Source organism: Oreochromis niloticus, linkage group LG5 (genome assembly GCF_001858045.2).
Source record: "Oreochromis niloticus isolate F11D_XX linkage group LG5, O_niloticus_UMD_NMBU, whole genome shotgun sequence".
Lineage (NCBI taxonomy): Eukaryota > Metazoa > Chordata > Actinopteri > Cichliformes > Cichlidae > Oreochromis > Oreochromis niloticus.
The window spans coordinates 33840536-33859481 of record NC_031970.2 but is presented as its reverse complement, the minus strand read 5'-3'; the positions used below and the strand labels follow the sequence as shown (position 1 = coordinate 33859481).

General features: G+C 41.8%; 1 protein-coding gene and 1 long non-coding RNA gene across 2 annotated transcripts; one reads left to right on the top strand and one right to left on the bottom strand.

Annotated features, from left to right (window-relative positions):
- Positions 1-1379: 1379 nt before the first annotated feature.
- LOC100706369 (solute carrier family 41 member 1) lies at positions 1380-18251 on the bottom strand. Its single transcript, XM_003442673.5, has 10 exons — positions 16982-18251; positions 14940-15047; positions 14609-14680; positions 12636-12780; positions 12395-12541; positions 11853-11997; positions 11675-11754; positions 8159-8293; positions 4953-5101; positions 1380-4849 (listed from the first exon to the last, which is right to left on the bottom strand). The coding sequence occupies exons 1-10, from the start codon at positions 17174-17176 to the stop codon at positions 4670-4672; spliced, it is 1356 nt and encodes a 451-aa protein (XP_003442721.1). The 5' UTR covers positions 17177-18251; the 3' UTR covers positions 1380-4669.
- On the top strand, positions 8058-12544 carry LOC112846978 (uncharacterized). The gene is made up of 4 exons (XR_003220229.1): positions 8058-8243; positions 11843-11986; positions 12091-12159; positions 12405-12544. It is a non-coding gene; the product is annotated as an uncharacterized LOC112846978 (long non-coding RNA).
- Positions 18252-18946: the final 695 nt, after the last annotated feature.

Below are 18946 nucleotides of genomic sequence, written 5' to 3'. Positions count from 1 at the left end.
TTGTAACTGTCTGAGGTCTACGTCATCATATGTGATAACTCGAACTCTATATTTATGAGCGAGGCAAAACTGGCTTTTCTCTTGTCAGTCAGAATGATTTGTTTCTTTGTTCCCAGTTTTCCAAATCTTGGGAGAGAAATTTAATAAAAAAGAAACTTGTATACTCTGATTGCCTGGCGTTGGAGTTAAGGTTAGATTAAGGTCCAATAATGACAATTTAAACATCAGACTGTTAAACCGGACAAACCAAAGGATCTAAACTAGGCAGTAAGATGAAGTGCGTCCACGCGGTACAAACAGCAGGATAACCTGCTTGCTAATTGATTAGGGTGCCCAACTGCACATGTAGTTTTTGGTCTACTTCTTTAATTTGATTGAATAATATAGATGTTTTTATTCGGTGCCAATCAATTCAACAGCAGCCACTTAAAAATGGCATAAGTGTTTAGTGTTTTGTGAAATGTTTTCCTATACATGTACAGTATGAATTGACGTTTGATTTAGTCTAATATGTCTCCATTTAAAAAAAGATTTCTGCTTGTAATTATGCAGAATCTCAACCTGAAGCTTTTGGCTTTTCTGTGCGAGTAGCATGTGATTACATGCAGGATGTGAAGAGCAGAAAAAGGGATCGCATTGCTGAAGTGCAAACTTAAAACTGCTGGCTTTTATTGGACAGTAATTTGAATCTAAATTTGAAAATGTTCGTCAGTGCTTAGAAGATCAAGCGTTGGCCAGGATATCTGCTGGCAGTGCTCAAAGCCTCAGAGGAATCATTGGATAGTAGAAAGCTCCCAGGTTGATGGCTTCCTGGTCCATTATGTTAACATAAGAAATATGCCCAGCCCCACCCACCAACCAAAAAAGAGCAAGAAAGTGCAAAAAACCCGGCTTTGGACTATATGCGATATAAGCGTTTATATTTTTCCGATCACTCAGTCCTAGCATGGAATATTTTTGGCTTCATCTTATTCCGGTTGTGGTCTGCTGTTTTTAAAAGTGTATTTGCACGACAAACGTTATTGTTGCAAGTTCCATAGCATAATGATTAAAGTATTAAAATCATGTTTAGACAGTGAATGTCTCTCAACATGTGTGCCTTTGCTTTTGGGCCTTTTTTTTTGGGGGGGGGTCAGTTGTAAATGACAACTTTTGTAACTGTGACTTTGTTTACTTTTTCGTACTGTAGGAGGAGACTTTTGTGTAAACTATGACATTGTCTTTATTTATTGTGCCATTTCTGATTCCACAGAGTCAAACCAACCAAAATAGGTAAAGTTTCTCTCACGATTTTCAAATAAAATGCATCTCAGAAAGAACTTGTTAATTCCTTAATAGTGACAAGAATTCTCAACGCAATAACGCAGAATACGGCCTGCACATTTTGCATGTCAATCTTTTATTGAAATGATAAACCATGACTGGATGTGACCTAGAAGTGTTTATAAAGGCAACGGTACTACGAAGTCCAGTCAAGCTCGATGTCAGTGGAAATAGGATTAATTACTGTTTCTGAGTGCTATTTCCAGACCACTAACGACAAGCTAAAAGTGCATATCAAACAATTGAGAAGGCCCCATACAGAAAAGTGCATACTAAATCATTTGTTCACAAAAATAGCACAAAAACAATCCGTGCCATCAATACCTGGAACACGGACACGGTTAAATACGACAGGCTATATTCAGTGGCATCGTGCTGCACAAAAAAAAAAATAAGAGATCCAGTAGAAATTTGGCAAGAACCAACTGAAGGCTCGTCACGGTTTAAAAGGCACAAATCTACAGAAAATAAGCACGATTAAAATCTAACATTCATCCAGACTGTGCAACGCCTAGTATACATTTACACTTAGTTATATATGTTGTTATTGCCTGAATACGATCATTTGCCTTGTAACATTTAGGAGCTGACAACAGGTGTACAGATGTGCCAACGGTTATTACGGTGGTTCTACATTACTCCCACTCGCTGCATCCACTTTGAATGGACTGTGGTTTTGATAATAACCACAGTGAGCTGGTGAATATGGAGACTAAAGTGCAAAAGAACTCCACCCTGTCCGCGTGTTTATTTTTTTCTTCCACCACCTGTTTCCTGTATTCTCTTTTTTTACATGCTGCTTATCTACAGTGGGAATATCTGTGCCTCAGTGCTGGGTGTGAAGAGCTATCGGCAGTGAAAAAAATCAAAATTGATATAAACTATAGTGCAAGAGTCTCAAGCCCCTCATTTCTTTATATTTTGCTAAAATGGTTGCAAAGTAATATGCAATGCAAAAACAGTGTCTGTACGATTGTAACAAGCTTCAAAGCAAGCATTTTTGTGATTTTGTTCAGTAGTCCTCACGATTAGTTCTCCAGGCTTCTTGAAGGACACTCAAAGCTCTTCTCTGGATCTTTCTGCCTTTCGTTCAGTTCTCTGCAGAGATCATCCCACACTGCTTCAATAATGTTGAGGTCCAGGCTCTGGGGAGGCCGACCCATGACTCAGTGCTGCACCGAGTTCTGGGGATCATTGCCATGCCGACAAATGAAGTTGCTGCCAATCAAATGCTTTGGTATTGCATAGTGGATCACGATCTCCAACACCACCGTTTCCTCACATTTTTTAACGACGCACTGCACACCATGGCAAGAGATGCCAGGTTTTCAGCTAATAGTTGTTCATATGTGTTAATTGGCTTAACAAAAAAAGTATTCCTCTGAAAGTGGTCAGGTACAAGCACTGAACTGAAAATGGGTGAAAACTCAGCCAATGTCCAAAGAAAAACTTTGAAAGACCTTCTGAAAACCTGGAGAACTATTGCTCAAGACCTTCTTTTGAAGGGGGGAGGGGAAGTAATGTATAATGAAGGGATGGGGAGACTCAAGATTATTGCACAGTACTGTATGTTGTGAATAAATTATAACCACACAATGAATGATTTACTTTTCACAAAATAAAATCTGTTGTGATTGTTATGTCTGCTTTTTTACAAAACAAGGGTTGCACAAACTTGGTGGGGAAAAATTCAGGAACTGTGTGGGACTATATCAAGACTTCCTTTATAATGTCCTAGGTAGGATGTTTTTAGGGAGACATTTTTACCCAAAATTGCATAAATAGCAAAACATATTTGGACCTTACAATGAATGTGACACAGCCTATGAAATTTATGCTAGCCTAACCAACACTATCAGATATTTTTGCTTTCCATCACAGTAACAGCCTGTTTTTGCTGCAGTTATGAAATGTTATGAAACTAAAATAATGAAAACTGTACTTTTTCATTACCAACAAAATGGAACAATAGCTATTAGCATGTTCGGGCAACAAGCTGAACCAAATTATTACCTGCTGTTTCTTTGTCACCTCAAGTAACCCAGATACTCGTTACTGTAGCATTCTTTTACATACAAACTGCTCTTTCTCTGTCGCTTCAAGCTGAAGGTGAAGCTCTGTACTTCACTAGAGGGAATACAAAAGTGTGTAAGATAACAGTAGGAAACAATGGCAAACAAAGCAGGGAATTAGTTTCATTTACAGGCTATTTACTAGCTATTGTTTCACTAATGTAACATCTCCCAGTTGATTACTTTGGTAAATAATCATCAGGAGGTATTAGGGAAGTGCTCAGCTCATTAGCGCTCAGCTTCTTCCTTATTCATTCCTCAGTTGTTCTTTAGCAAATATTGCAGTCGTTTGGATGTCTCCTCACTCTGCTGTTTCTTGAGCATATTAAACAGTTATATTTTAATAAGCTAGCATTGTGTTCTTTCTTGCAAAATACTAGTCCTCCAAGCTGTCTTTATCACAGTGTCTGTAATAAACTGGTGACTACGTTTAAGCACTAATATACTTCAGCTTTGAATTTCTGGTGAATTATTTATGAGATAGACTGGAATACGCCATTACAGTTAAACTAGTGACCAATAATCCTACTAACAGGTGGACTAGAGACCAAAACAGCACACCAGACATTACCTGCTCCAGCTTTGGGCCGGCTGTAATTTACACAGATCTGACAGTGTGGCTGGTGTGTTTATTCTCCCCTACATGCTAATGTACCAGCTGTCTGTTACAGACCAGTCAGGCTCCGTCTGACCTCATCAGAAACTTCACAAAGACAATTCAATGGCAGCTGGACAAATACTGCCTACAGATTGCTTTGTATGTAACTGTAAGGCTTGACAGTCTGTCTGAACACAAATATCCCTTTTGTACCAGTGTGGTCCCAATGCAAGTCTCCAATCTAGAGCTAAAAAAGACTTTGATTGGTGCCAGAAGGCTGGTACAACCAAATTGCTGGGCCCAAAAATGAAACCACTGAATTGGTGGTTACAGGCGAGACTACCACAAGAAATTCACCACTGATTGGTAGATGCAGCCTAAAGACTGTGTTCGTGGAAAAGAGGTAACAGCTGTGCTGTTTCATGGTCAACAGAGCAGATCTTAAAGTTTAACGAATTATGAGGAGAGAATCAGAAATCTAATGAGTAAAACTGTGCCCTTGTACTAAATATGTTTTCCTTAGCTAAAATTCCATTCTTCTTTTCATGATAATGAGTGTAGAAGTCTCGAGATACAAATAACACCTTCTGTCGTCTCCTTCCTTCTTTTCAGTTCGTTTTGGCCTTTTGCACACAGGGAACAGTGCATTCAGGATGTGCAGGACTATGTTTCTGTATCAAACTCCAGTCTGAGTAGAGCTGATCATCACAATCAGCCTGAAGCTCAGAGCCAAGAAGCCGGTACCCAGCAGGTCACCGAGAGCTGTCAGGTAGGGGATGGAGAAGTTGTCTGGATCCAGGCCCCTGCGCCACAGCCAGCGCACCATCAGGCTGGCCACATAGAGCAAAATCCCCACCTGCATGGTGACAGCAGTCGCACGTGTTTCAAAGATGAAGACTTTGTTTCTTTTTAAAGTACACAGTTGTTTTGAAAATGAAACTTTCAAGAGGATCTCTGACCTGAAGCAGAGCTGCAAGCAGGAAGCACATGATGAACATTGGCGTCATGGCAGTGTGACCTCCCTGCAGGAGGTGGATGGTGTACAGGAAGAGGAGGTGACCTGGGACCACAAGGGTGACCAGGACTCTGGCTGATTTGGAGTTCACATCTGAATAAACATGGAAAGAAAGTCATAAGCGACTGTTCAATAGGTGCACATTAAAAGCCTAATCCCATCTGTCTCTGGCTGATAGTTAGTCGATTGACTTTTGAACCATACTAGGAACAGCTAAGATGCTGAAACAGAACCAAGCAAACATGGCTGAAACTCTGACATCATCTGGCTGGTCCAAACTGGTTACAGCATAATGGCAAAAACTGAACTGGCTTTCGAGGTTGTTTCCACGTACAGACGCAGACCAACTCTTACAAACAGAGGGAAATGATAATCAGATTATTGCAAGGAAGGAAATAAATGCATCTGTCTTTGTTGTTTTAGTGTTTTTAACAGTGACATTAGATCTACTCCTTACTAAAAGATCATTAACAGATATCTACCGAGCTTGCCCATGTACACAGACTAGTATTACATTTAAATTCAGTCTCATTTGCTACATTGTGAATTTACATGTCGGATAGTTACAGCCATTGGCTGTCAGGATCATAGACCCTTTGATGCAACTTTTGGAATTCCATTAATTCAGTAGGACAAGAAAGAAGGCCGAGCACAAGAGGTAGTGAGTCTGAAGTACCACTGTATAGTGCTCCGGTATATTGTTTTCCTGCAATCAGTACCTCAAGCTCTCAACACTGGCACAACTTCAATTGGAACTATTTGTCAACCATGACTACACAAAACATGTACAGGGTGGGCCATTTATATGGATACACCGTAATAAAATGGGAATGGTTGGTGATATTAAAGTCCTGTTTGTGGCACATTAGTATATGTGAGGGGGAAAACTTCTCAAGATGGGTGGTGACCATGGTGGCCATTTAGAAGTCGGCCATCTTGGATACAACTTTTGTTTTTTCAATAGGAAGAGGGCCATGTGACACATCAAACTTATTGATAATGTCACAAGAAAAACAATGGTGTGCTTGGTTTCAACGTAACTTTATTCTTTCATGAGTTATTTACAAGTTTCTCTTTGTTCACAGCCATTGACATGTTGAAGAGGTTAACGCGTGAGGAGCGGATCGAAATTGTGTTGATATCTGGTGAACGCAGTAACCGGGTCATTGCAGCAGATTTCAATGCAAGACACCCTACGAGACCACCCATCTCCCATGCTACAGTTAGCAAACTGCTTGCTAAGTTTCGTGAAACTGGTTCAGTGTTGGATTTGCCAAAATGTGGACGCAAGAAAACTGTCACTAATGAAGAAACATCAGTGGCTGTCCTAGCTTCATTCAGCAAGAGCCCACAGCGTAGCACTCGCCGCATGTCACTGGAGAGTGGCATTAGTCGAACATCCCTTCGGCGGATATTAGCTACTCACAAATGGCACCCTTACAAACTCCAGCTACTGCAGCATCTCAACGAGGTGACCCAGATCGGCGCACAGAATTTGGAGAATGGGCAAAACAAAAATTGGAACAGGACCCTCAGTTCACGCAGAAGATTTTGTTCAGTGATGAGGCAAACTTTTATGTGAAGTTAACAAACAAAACCACCGCTATTGGTCTGACACTAACCCACATTGGATGGATCCCTCCAAGACTGTTGGAACAACAAAAGTGATGGTTTGGTGTGGTGTATGGGGTACAACGATAGTGGGTCCATTCTTCATCAATGGAAACCTCAAGACCACTGGATATTTGAAATTGCTACATGATGATGTGTTTCTCTCTTTATGCACTGAAGCTGGCACGTTCCCTGAGTTTTTCCAGCAAGATGTTGCGCCACCACATTATGGGTGCCAGGTCCGAGCATTCCTAGATGAACAGTTTCCTGGAAAGTGGATTGGTCGTTGTGGGCCAGTTGAATGGCCCCCAAGGTCTCCCGATCTGACCCCCTTAGACTTTTATCTTTGGGGTCATCTGAAGGCAATTGTCTATGGTGTGAAGATATGAGATGTGCAGCATCTGAAACTACGGATACTGGATGCCTGTGCTGGCATTTCTCCTGCGGTGTTGCTATCAGTGTGTGAAGAGTGGGAGAAGAGGGTTGCATTGACAATCCAACACAATGGGCAGCACATTGAACACATTTTATAAGTGGTCAGAAACTTGTAAATAACTCATGAAAGACTAAAGTTACGTTGAAACCAAGCACACCATTGTTTTTCTTGTGACATTACCAATAAGTTTGATGTGTCACATGGCCCTCTTCCTATTGAAAAAACAAAAGTTGTATCCAAGATGGCCGACTTCTAAATGGCCATCATGGTCACCACCCATCTTGAGAAGTTTGCCCCCTCACATATACTAATGTGCCACAAACAGGACTTTAATATCACCAACCATTCCCATGTTATTACGGTGTATCCATATAAATGGCCCACCCTGTACTTTCCTTCCAGATAGTGACAAGAAGTTGTTGTTTTTTTATTTTTTTTGCTTGATTTGTGACTTTAAAAGTCACCACACATAGACAAAAAACAGCTAAATTGGCAACACTCCAAGCTGTCAAAGATTGAATATCACTGAGAAGGACTCTAGACCTACAGCAGGCAGCAATAAAATTAAATGTACAAAAGAATCCAGTATAACAACTCCAGAATTGGAAAATAGACAGAATAAGCTCCTCCCACCAGTCAACAACTCATATTTTTATGTCTTGGTGACCATCGACCTGTTCATTTAGATCTGGGCGTTAAATAACACAATGCCAAAGGATTCAAACCCTGCTTTCAATTAACTCAATTCAGTTCAATTTCATTTATGTAGTGCCAAATCACAATTACCTCAAGGTGCTTTATATTGTAATTTGAAGACCCTACAATAATATAGTGAAAACCCAACAATCGGATAACCCCCTATTAGCAAACACTTGCTGACAGTGGGGGGGGGAAATCCCTTTTAACAGGAAGAAAGTTCGAGCCAAACCAGGCTCAAGGAGGGGCCGTGATTGGCCTCACATCACTGGCTAGATTTTCTAAAGCTTGAAAACAGAGTCCAGTGAGTGAGTGCAGGTCTAGTTCCCTCTCATACGTTCAACATTAAATATGCTGCCTTTCCAAAGTGGATACACTTCACATACTGAATTTATTCAGTATCTAACCTGAAGAGAAGAAGGTAGCACAGGGTCCAGGACACTTCTCGCTCATTTTGAACGGAAGAGCTCCGGGAACACTCCAGTAGTGGAGGTAAGTAGACATCCTGCTGGCCTGGATGGCCACCAGATTTCCCCCTACACCTGTGTGGATATGAACAAGTACTGAGCATAGCTGATCGTGTTTGACATTTTAATAAAAACAGCAAAAACAGGACAAAAAACACAACTGCATTCCAAGATTCCACTGAAAACACCAAAGAAAGGGTGGTGTTGCTGATGACAGGAAAGCACTGTTCATTCAAAGTGACTTTGTAACCACTGCGATGCGTTTTATTTATGTGTTAATATGGCTGTATTACTGTGGTATTTGCAAACATGCATATATCATGGAGTGCATTACAGGCATCACTTGTTAAGCCACTGTTCCCTTTTCATCTAAGAGTCACACGAGAGGCTGAGCAGGCACTGGAGAGTTAACAGTTATCTTGGAAAAATAACTCACCATCCAACAACTAATTTTGCTAGGAATCTATTCAGCAGTTATTCCTACAGCAGGGTCTCCTGGGGGCTTTTTTCTCTGAATGTCTGGAAAAGGCATACTCATTGTTGTGCCATATTAGTCCCAGTGCTGCTCACCCCTCAGGCTGATGTCATTAAAAACAAAACCTCCAGGATTTGCTGAGCTTTGGAGCACATGGCTCATTTGAACAAAAAAAATGGAGGAGTGTTTCTGGTCAGCAAGGCTGCAGAGGAGAGCTCTGAATTGGAATGCAAATGCACTTCCTGTACTGGGATGGCAATACATGCAGGAGTGTTTGGTAGCACTGAGGTTGGCAGGGATGCTGCGGAAATGAGAGCCAGTGAATGCATAGTTGGCATTCTGATCAGGCTTGTGGTTTATGTAAAGACCATTGTTATTCCTCTCTACTTAGTATGCCGCTTTGTGGACAGCAGGCTGGCCACAAAGCAAAGATCTAGCCCACTTTGACAGGAAGGAGACTCCTCGAAATCAGCAGCATATTAATGTCTCATGATTGAGTAAGCCCTCAGATTTGAAGCCCTTTAAAAGCAAGGCTCAGCTTGCTTACCGCCTCGCTGTCAGGGTGTGGACACAGCAGGATTTATAAATAATGGGATTAACTGCTGGGCTCCTGCAGGCTTCAACAATTTCCACATGACATCAGTTGGCTTGATGTTTTTTTTTATTGATAGCAATTAAGCTAACTACGAACAATTCTTCAAAGCTGAGGGTGGATGAAAATACCATAAACCTACATTCCTGCTCTCCATTCTCCTTCAGAAAACATGCCAGCTTTATTTTTTTTAAACACACATAGAAGATATGTCACTAATTGTTTCACCATAATAAAACAGATATCCGAAAGAATATCTGTATGTAATTAAATTCATAATTCCTACTTCACTTATTGAGGGCTCATAAAAAGGGAGGGTCCTACATGAGGGAGTACCAGCTGAGTCCCCTAAGTTCCAGTTCTTGAAGAGGAAGTACTACGGAAAGCACAAGGAATTGTAAATTATTGCCTGCAAAGAGTTGTTGAGAGCCAGCTATAAAGCTATAAAGTTACACTAAAGATGCTCCTCTGACTGAAACTTTATCTTTTATTTTTGTTACGTCCCCCCCCCAAAGGGGTCTAGGCAGGCAAGTGAGGGGACCAGTAACAGATGAGTCCAGAACAGAATGAAAGGAGAACAGACAGGTGTTTTTAGTAAATAAAATAGTCTTTATTATAGATAGTCTTAACATAAAGAGCCGGTAATGCCGTTTTACCAGTAACACTTGGAAAAAGGAAAAAAGGTTGCAACAACAAGGAACACAACCAAACGAAAACTCCACACCACGAGGAGGCACTTCCAGGGGCCCACAAGCTCACCCTGTCACTAGCAGCAGCTAGCTTTACTGCTGTCGAGGCCCACAAGCCCACACTACTCACGTAAAGCAGCTATACTGCTTCCACAACTCCACACTTCAGGCAGGATAACCACACACCAAGAACACAAAACAGAGACACCAGAGAACACCACCCTGCTCACAGCTCATCCCCAGCTTAAATAGCCTCAGAGGTGATTGCTGAATGGATTCAGGTGGCAAACGAGGCTAACCAAGAGCAGCTTGTGTCCTGGGGAGAGAGGAGAGTGAGAGAAACAGAGGGGGTCGGAGTGGCAAGAGAGGAGGCGGCGGAGAAAAACACCACGCCCACACAAGGGCAGTTTCAGGAGGCCCAGCTAGGGCCGTAACAATTTTTTAATATACTTTATCAACTTTAAAATATGTGTTGAAATGTTACTACATCAGAAGAGCTTTTTTGAGTATGGGATAGAAAAGTTGGCCTACTACTTTGTTCCAGACTGATATTTGTCATATACACTAACTGTCCATGATTCCTTTGATTCATCCTCCAACAACAGAAGCAACTTGGCATGTGGCTTTGGCTGAAATGTCTCAACAATCATTAGATGGATAATGCGTCCCTAATGAGATTTGAAACATGATAAACGAGCACGTTGATGTTGCCACTGAACTGCTGCAGACGCGTTTATGAGTGTGGTTATTTTATTTAATGGAGCAAAATTTAGAATCAGGCTGAGTCAGTTACACTGTTTTACAAAATTAGGCAGCATGCAAAACACACAATAACATTACTGCTGTTGCATTTACCTCCCACAGTGGGGAAATAATTATTTGATCCCCTGCTGAATATAAAAGTTTGCTCATCCAGGAAAAAATTACATAAAAGTTATAAAAGAAGGCTTGGGAGAAAGTGCTGTGGTGGAAATTGAGCTGGAACAGCACCCCCACAGTAAAGCACAGAACGGAGGTGGAAACATTATGTTTTGGGCTGTTTTTCGTCTAAGTGTACAGGATGACTTTTCAGCACTGAGGAATGCAGGGGTCATGTATTGTAAAATATTAGATGAGAACCTCCTTCTCTCAGCTAGAACACTGGATGGGTCTTTCTGCACAACAATGGCCCATGAAAACACCAAGGCAACACAAAGAGTGGCTAAAGCAGAAACTCATTACGGTTAATGAGAAATCAGTCGTATAGAAGGGAACTGAAGCTTTGGGTTGCCAGTTTATAAAGCACCCTGTCACAAAAACAGTCGTCTCAATGCGCTGTACTTGCCAGTAAGGGCTTTTCCACCAAGTACTAAGTCATGTTTTGCTTGGGTATTAAATAATTATTTAACTCAATGAAATGCAAATCAATTCATAACTTTTATTTGTCTTTGTTTCTGGATTTTTGTTCAGTGTTCTGTCTCACTCCATTAAAATTAAAGCTTTCTCCCAAAATTTCAAAACTACCAGCGGATAATTTGCTTCTGCATTTAAAGTGTTAATAAATGCTGCATAAAAAGGTTTAAAATGTGCATTTCAAACCTTATTATCCCTCACTTATTAACTGTTTCCATGAATGCTCTACAGGGGAAATTAAGAAGAAACTGACAAATGTAATTTTTTTTCTGCACATATCTGCACTGGCTGGTTCTTCTTTTACTCACCATTGATGACTGGAGTAAATACTGCCATACCCTCAAAGTTTGGATTGCTCACAGTTTTATCCAAAATCAAGCCACCAATACTGGGGAAGAAGAAAACACACGATACATGTGAGTTGCACCTATTGCACTCCTACACTGAAAAGGAAGTGACACAGTGATCTGTGACAGGTCGCCTCACCTGCTGATGGACATGGCCAAAATGACTGGTTGCCAGCCTGACTTTAGGACCTCTCTGATTTGTGGAGAGCGACTAGCAATAATGACCCACACAGGGACGATCAACAGGAAGAAACCACACACCACAGAGGGCAGGTACCATATGTCTGCAGAGTAACATTGTAAAGAATAAATCTTTCAAAAATATTCCATAAACTCTTCATGTACTAAAAAAATGATTGTTTCTCTTTATCTTTGAGTCTTTTTTGAGGGGCGGCAGGGATTGGCGAAAGAGCAGACTGTCAGAATGTCTGGCATCTACTTCTGCTGTAAGCACAAAAACTAAAGAATAAAAGATGGGATTTGCTGCCCTCTCTTGGCTGAAATACACCCTAACACATTGCTAATAACTGGCTGTAATAACTTGGTTAACCTGCTTTAAAGACTGTTTTATATCACAAAAAATGCTCTGATTGTAGCTGCGATCTAGTTTCTTAATACGTACAGAATATTGAGACATTCTGTGTCGTGAAATGGTGCTTTTATAATGATATGATCTCTGACCTCTGTAAAGGAAGAAGAGACTGCTGACCCCAGCGAGCAAAGACAGAGTGATGAGGTCTCCGAGGCTGGCAGCGATGGGCGTGGCCACGTTATCTGGGTTGATGCCCACCTTCCTGGAGCCGATGATCACTGCCACCATCACTAACCCTGAAACCGAACACACAGGATACCAGAGATGAATTCCTCCATGTTGTGTTCTACATTGTTTCTTCCTCCAGAGCAACGAGATCCTTTGTCTGACCTAGAGACAGTGCGGCAATGAAAGCAGTGGTGACACTGCTGGCACACAGGACAGCAGCCTGGGTAACATCCACTCTCCCTTTGGTCAGACCTCCAAGACCTACTGCTGCAACTGCTGCCAGGAAACCAACCACTGTGGCCTGAACCTGAGGAAGAAGGACAGAGCAAAGACAAGGAAACAAAGCAATGAAAGAGCAAGTTAGATTTTAAAAGAGTTAGAGATTTGAGACATTTTATTCTTTTAACTAAAATGTCACCAAATGTGCCTTGTTAGAGTAACAAAAATGCTTAAAGATTCTGATTCTATTTCCATATTTTCCTTCTTCAAATCTATTAGAATAGCTCTGCATGACTCCCTGGTAAAAAAATAACCTTTCTTAACCTTATACAAGGCCTTTGAGCAGCCCTTCTGTTCTATCAGATGAGGAGATTTTCTAGCTCCTCTCCCTTTAAGCCAACTCTCATCTGATTGGGTGCCCGCAGATATTTAACATAACATAACGTTTTCATAATACAGTTATATGTTTAGAGTTGAAATGCTCCTGTTAAGGATCCCCCCTCTGTCATACTATATCAAATATAACTTAGATTAAAAGAAAAAAACTGAGAATTACTGTGTATACCCTGACCTACCCTGATCATTTTTAACACATATAAGGGAGAAAATAAGGAACAGCATCCTATGAACAGGGGTGCACATAAGTCGTCCGCAGGTGCGCATTCGCTGTCAAAATAAAAGACGCCCACCAGATAAGAAGTTGCAACGCACGTTTGCGTACATATAAAAGGCACTGTTTTTGTCCGCTAGAGTGGGATTTTCACGGCATATTCTGCACCACATCTCTGTGCGTTCATCATTTGTCTGAAGCCAGCTCACCTCCTGCAACCACTTTTCCGAGAATATGCACTTCTTTTGCGGTTCAGACTCCTTCTGACATTTCTTTGGAGGTGGAGGAACACCAAAGTAATTGCTTGAAGGAGCTTGCTTCTTCGACATCTTTAAGAGTTCTAAACAAATGTCTGTCCTCCTCCAGAAAACTTATGTACGCAAACGCGCGTTGCAACTTCTTATCTGGTGCGCGTCTTTTATTTTGACAGCGAATGCACACCTGCGGACCACTTATGTGCAGCCCTGCCTATAACATTTTCTCCATAACAGTTAAAAGATAGATTAAATTGTATTCCGTATGTTATTAGGCATGTTTATAAATCCTAGTATTAAACTCTGTGGTAGCCATAAATATATCTGTGTCAGGACCACTTTATGCCTGCTTTTTCCATCTGCAATAACTCATATTGTACAGTATGGGGACCCCCTGTTCCTTTCACAGGCACTTGTGAAAGGCTGAGTGTAAGGTGAGGAAGAGGGGCAATACCATGCCAACCTCACAGAACAGTGGAGGCATCACTGACATGACATTAAGTGAGAAATACAGTGAACAGTGTGAATTGGAAGAGCTGTGGGGAAGGGAAGTGGGTTGCAAAGCAGCTTGCAGAAACAGGAGTGCCTGTCTAGAGGCTGAACCAGCTGAAATTGTGCACCCTGTGTGAAATTTGCCACCAGGTTGCATAGAGGGGCATCAGCTGAACCACTGACTTTACATCTCACAGTATCCTTCCATGAAATATATGAAATGCTAAATACTTTGAAGAATGCTGGTTAAATATCTTCACTGACGCTCACACTGTGTACACAGCTGAGTGTATTTTCATTAGCAGACACTGAATTAAGCCAGTTTTGGGATTTTGTGCTTCAATATCTAATCTGATCTCCCATTTTTTTAATCATCCCCGACTGTTATCAGGTGTGGTTAATTGGCTGAGCTACATTAGTGTCTTGAAAGGGAGGACGATCTTATCACCCCAGCGAAGCTTTTTGAGTTAAAGTGGATTGTCACGAAGCCAGCAGCAAACCGGCGGAGTGATGGAGTGTGTTATTAATAGGATGAAGAATGCGTTGTGCTGCAGTGTCACCTGAATGAGAGCCAGATTACAGAACACCATCCTCCACTGCTGCTGGGCCTCATCCATCTGCCCCGTGTTGGCCTGTGGGCACAAACAGGTTTATGTAATCATATTTCTCCATCGCACAGTCTCGAGTGTGAATGTGTAAAATCAATTCTCACTGGCAGACAAGATTATTTATTAGTACAGTCTAAATCCTGAAAAGATTTGATAAAGAAAATGACATGTATTGATTATCAGTTCTTGTTCAATGATGCTGTATCAATGTCAGTTTATCATGTAAGGTTTTACAGGTATATTTGTGTTAAAAGACTAGGTGTGTGAGTGTGTTTCCACCCACTGCTGTTGACAGTCTGGATGCCAGTGTCATTTCCAGATTTCCCTTCAGACCCACGAGGGCTGGCACCAAGATAAACACCTCGGAGATCTCCTTGAACACCTCCCAGTGCTAAAAAAAACAAAACAAAAAAACTGCACAGTAAAGCTACTGTTTGCTAAAACACAGTTGGCCCCTTATTTTTTAAAAGGCATCTTACACTGGTCACCATCTCTTTCCTTTCAGCACTTATTAACTGTTTATAGGTGAAAAACAAGACAAGTGATCTCCTGGAGCTTTGTTGAAAGGACATGCCGGTTATATCTGATCAAACCACTCATACACACTCCAGATTTGTGGTCTAATAAATACTAGTACTGCAGTCTCAGAGTGAGCTGGGTGAGTGGTCACTGTGTTCTTATCTAATCACATTCTTTGTGGTCAGATAAGCACGAGTGCTTTCATATGAAGAAAGCAGCAACATCAATAACTTCCCGGGGTTGATGGATTATTTTTGGCAGTGGGAGAGCTGATTACCTCAGAGTAAGACTCCTGCATTTTCATAAATGTGGACACGCTCAAACCAAGTTTAACTTCTAGCTCAATTAATGTTTACAACATTAGTCCAAGGGATTTTCTCCAAGCTAATTGACACCATTTTAAAAAAGTTTTGGTATGGTGTTTAGCTACAACAGACTGCCAGAACATTGACAGTACTCTGCAGCATTTTGCATCATACAGCTACACTATCAACATGCTGGTAAAACAGTCGAACTTGTCTGTGTTTGTATATTACTCCAGATTTTGGATTTATGGGTTTAGGCTGAGTATGAATATTTAGGAATGGGTATATGATTTATGTAATAGTAAATTTAGAACAGCATGCATCCAACTGCAGCAGCACCAGACTTCACGGTCTCTTCAGTCTTTCAGTAGCAGCTGCAACTCAGAGACTAAACTGGATATAAAGACTCCTCATTTATTTAAACAGAACAATGGTTCAGTCTATTTAAAAGTTTACTTCATTTTAAAAGTGTAAAAGTATGTAATATGCTTCAAATGTTAGGTTTTTGTATCTTTCATATCTTTCATTTAGGCTAAAAGAAAAAAAAAAGCTAGCAAGTAAAGTGTTGCCTGTAAGACGGCCATCGCTGTAACAAGTGACCAAGTAACATCATTCATTAGTTTTGGACTCTGGATTTGAATATTGTGGCCTCAACTTTAACATTTTGGCTGCCACTTTATTTCTGTCTTGTGGAGCAAAAAATAACCATAGTTGTGTGAGAGGGTGGAGCACAAATTACCAGCTAAGGTAAGGTAGTGTGGTTAGCAAGCTGCGTCCATAAAGTATATGGCAGTGCACAGATACAGATGTTAGCTAATTAGTGCTAAGTAACAGGCTAAGAGTTGAATTTGACAATTTTTACAAATTTTGGTGTTTGACTTTCTTTTGGAGCTTGCCTTAAAGTGGCCTTTTGACAAACTGCAGATTTTTTTCATTTCTCAGTGCTACTTGAGCCACTGGCAGATTTAGCAGCGATTCACAGCGATGTGTTGACCAGAGACTATGGAAAGTCAATGACATTCAGCTACTAAGTTGCTATGGGTGAAAAACTGCTGGTGACTCAAGTAGGTAGACTTCTCTCAACTTCTATAAGCAACTACCAATGACAACACAGGACACTGGTAACTGACATATAACAGAGTTCAGCATTGGAGTATACCTAGCCTGAAATGTCCACTAGCAATCAACCATCAGCTTCCTTTGTGGACACAGCTTTAGGTGTACAGATATCTCTGCTAATACATAAAACTGAATCCTTAATGGAAGACGGCTGACCTTCATATTTTCAGCCTACCACTAAAATTTGTTTCTATTATTTCTGTACATCTTGGTTTGATTGCAAAGCGGGAATGACATAATCACCTCTTTCATCCTCACTACTGACCATTACTCCCATCAAGGTTACATTAAACACTGTCACTATAAAACCTGTTTTACAATCATACCTAATTAGAAATTAGTGTATACAGTTTAACACAATGAAAATAATTAGTTTCCATACTTGCACAACATCCATGACTATTCCTGCTGCCACCATGCCCAGACCAGACACCAGGTAAGGCAGCAGGATTTGGGCTGCAATGATCCATGAGTTCTCTGGGAGGAAGCTGTGGGCTGAGCGGGTTAGTTTGCACTTGAAGCCCCTTAGCTTCTTCCCCTGGAAATGAAACTCCAGAGCCAGATGGGTCACCACCATGGCTGATCCCTGTTAACCCATCCCTGCCTCGAGCTGAGGTGTTTCTAGCAAGGAATGTCCACAAACTCAGCTTTCGAGCTGAGTCAGTGAAGGCTGAATGTAACGATCCACTTAGAGTAAGAAGTTACAACCAGGACAGAGAAGATTTCCTTTTTCCAGATTGTTAAGTTCTTGTCACAAAAATCCAGGCTTGCCGTTAAGTCAAAGGTGATGAAAAACAATGCTTAAAGAAGAAGTAAACAGTGCTTTGCCCTTCACCTGTCACTCCAGGACTGGCAGGGCAGCAACACAAAGTCCTTTTGCAAATGGTGGACTAGCCAGAGGAATGGAACCTTTCATCTACTTGAATGGACCACTCACACACACACCCACACACACACACACAGGTCCACTTGACAGCAGGTCTGCCAGGCCTCTACTGACACTGTGCTACTGACAGACCATCACACACACCCACACACAGACACACACACTCTCCAGCCACACACATGCCCCCTGTCTTTCTCTCCTCACGCCTCACTCTTCAGCAGCCGGGCGGCTGAGGCGGAGCGCTGGAATCCCGGCCTCTCGCGGGGCCTGAAGAAGGTCCAGGTCCTGTGAGACAAGGACATCCAGAAGGCCAGCAGCTTCTTCTCAGCCCTCCTGTGCTGCCACTCCTTCTCCCTCTCTATCTCCTCGCTGCCATGCTGTTGCTCTGTGTGAGCCTCACTGCTTTGGAGCACCTTCTTCATTTTAATCTGTGGGATGCCGCGGTGTCTGTCTAGGCTGCGCTGATGGACGGTCTGACGTCTGAGGCTTGTCTGAGGAGGCAGGGTGATTGTCGTTGTTCCTCTGGTAAGGCTTCCCTCGTCTTCCAGATGGATCGATGAGTCGTGACGTTTTCTGTGATGGTGGCAGTCACAGAAAAAGTGCGCACGTGTGTGTGTGCATGCGTGATGATCAGAAAGATGTCTGAGTGGAAGCAGAAATGACCAGGCTGTATCAGGACTCTTCTCTCCTCCTGGTCTGTTTTCAGATCAGTTCAGAGGAGACTGCAGATGTGCTCTCCCCCTCTTTGATAGCTCCTCCTTCTCCTCACACTCTGAGTGGGTGACGCACTCAGAGCAGCAGGTGCTGTACCTGTCACAAACACGTGGTGCTGCTGCTGCCTGCAGAGGACGCAGTGTATCCTCTTTGACTGGAGGAAGCACACACGCTGCCACTAACTGATATTTACAGTCTGTCAGAGATCATTACGTCACACCTTCTTATGTCATTTGCTCTTCTGTGTTACACAAAGTAATCATTAGCGACGTATGGCACAGAGATAATAATCTGCTGTTTCTTCATGTGGATAAACTGCTGCTTTAGGTGGAACAGAAAGATGGAAATTAGACAAGTTCTGTGACTTTGTGTTTAAAAAGAGCATTTTTTCCTCCCCTCTGTTCAAACTACAGTAAACATGTTAGAATAATGTAAAACAGGAGAGCAGATGAAGCAGACTGCTTAGTAAACGACATCGTCTCAGACAGACGCACATGAGGACAGTGACTCAGCTGAAAAGTGTCCTTGAGACATGACTTGGAGAAGGCGCTCCACTCTCTACAGCTCCCCCTTCTGACTTCTTCCTGTAATTTGAACAGTGAAGCAACAGCTGCTAAACACTGAGCTGTAACTAAAATAATCTTCTTGAGCATTGCTTTTTGGCATCTCAGATCACCTCACATCTCTCTGTTTCACTAACGCACCCGCAATACACCAAAAGGCTTTTCTAGATCCCGGAGCTCATAT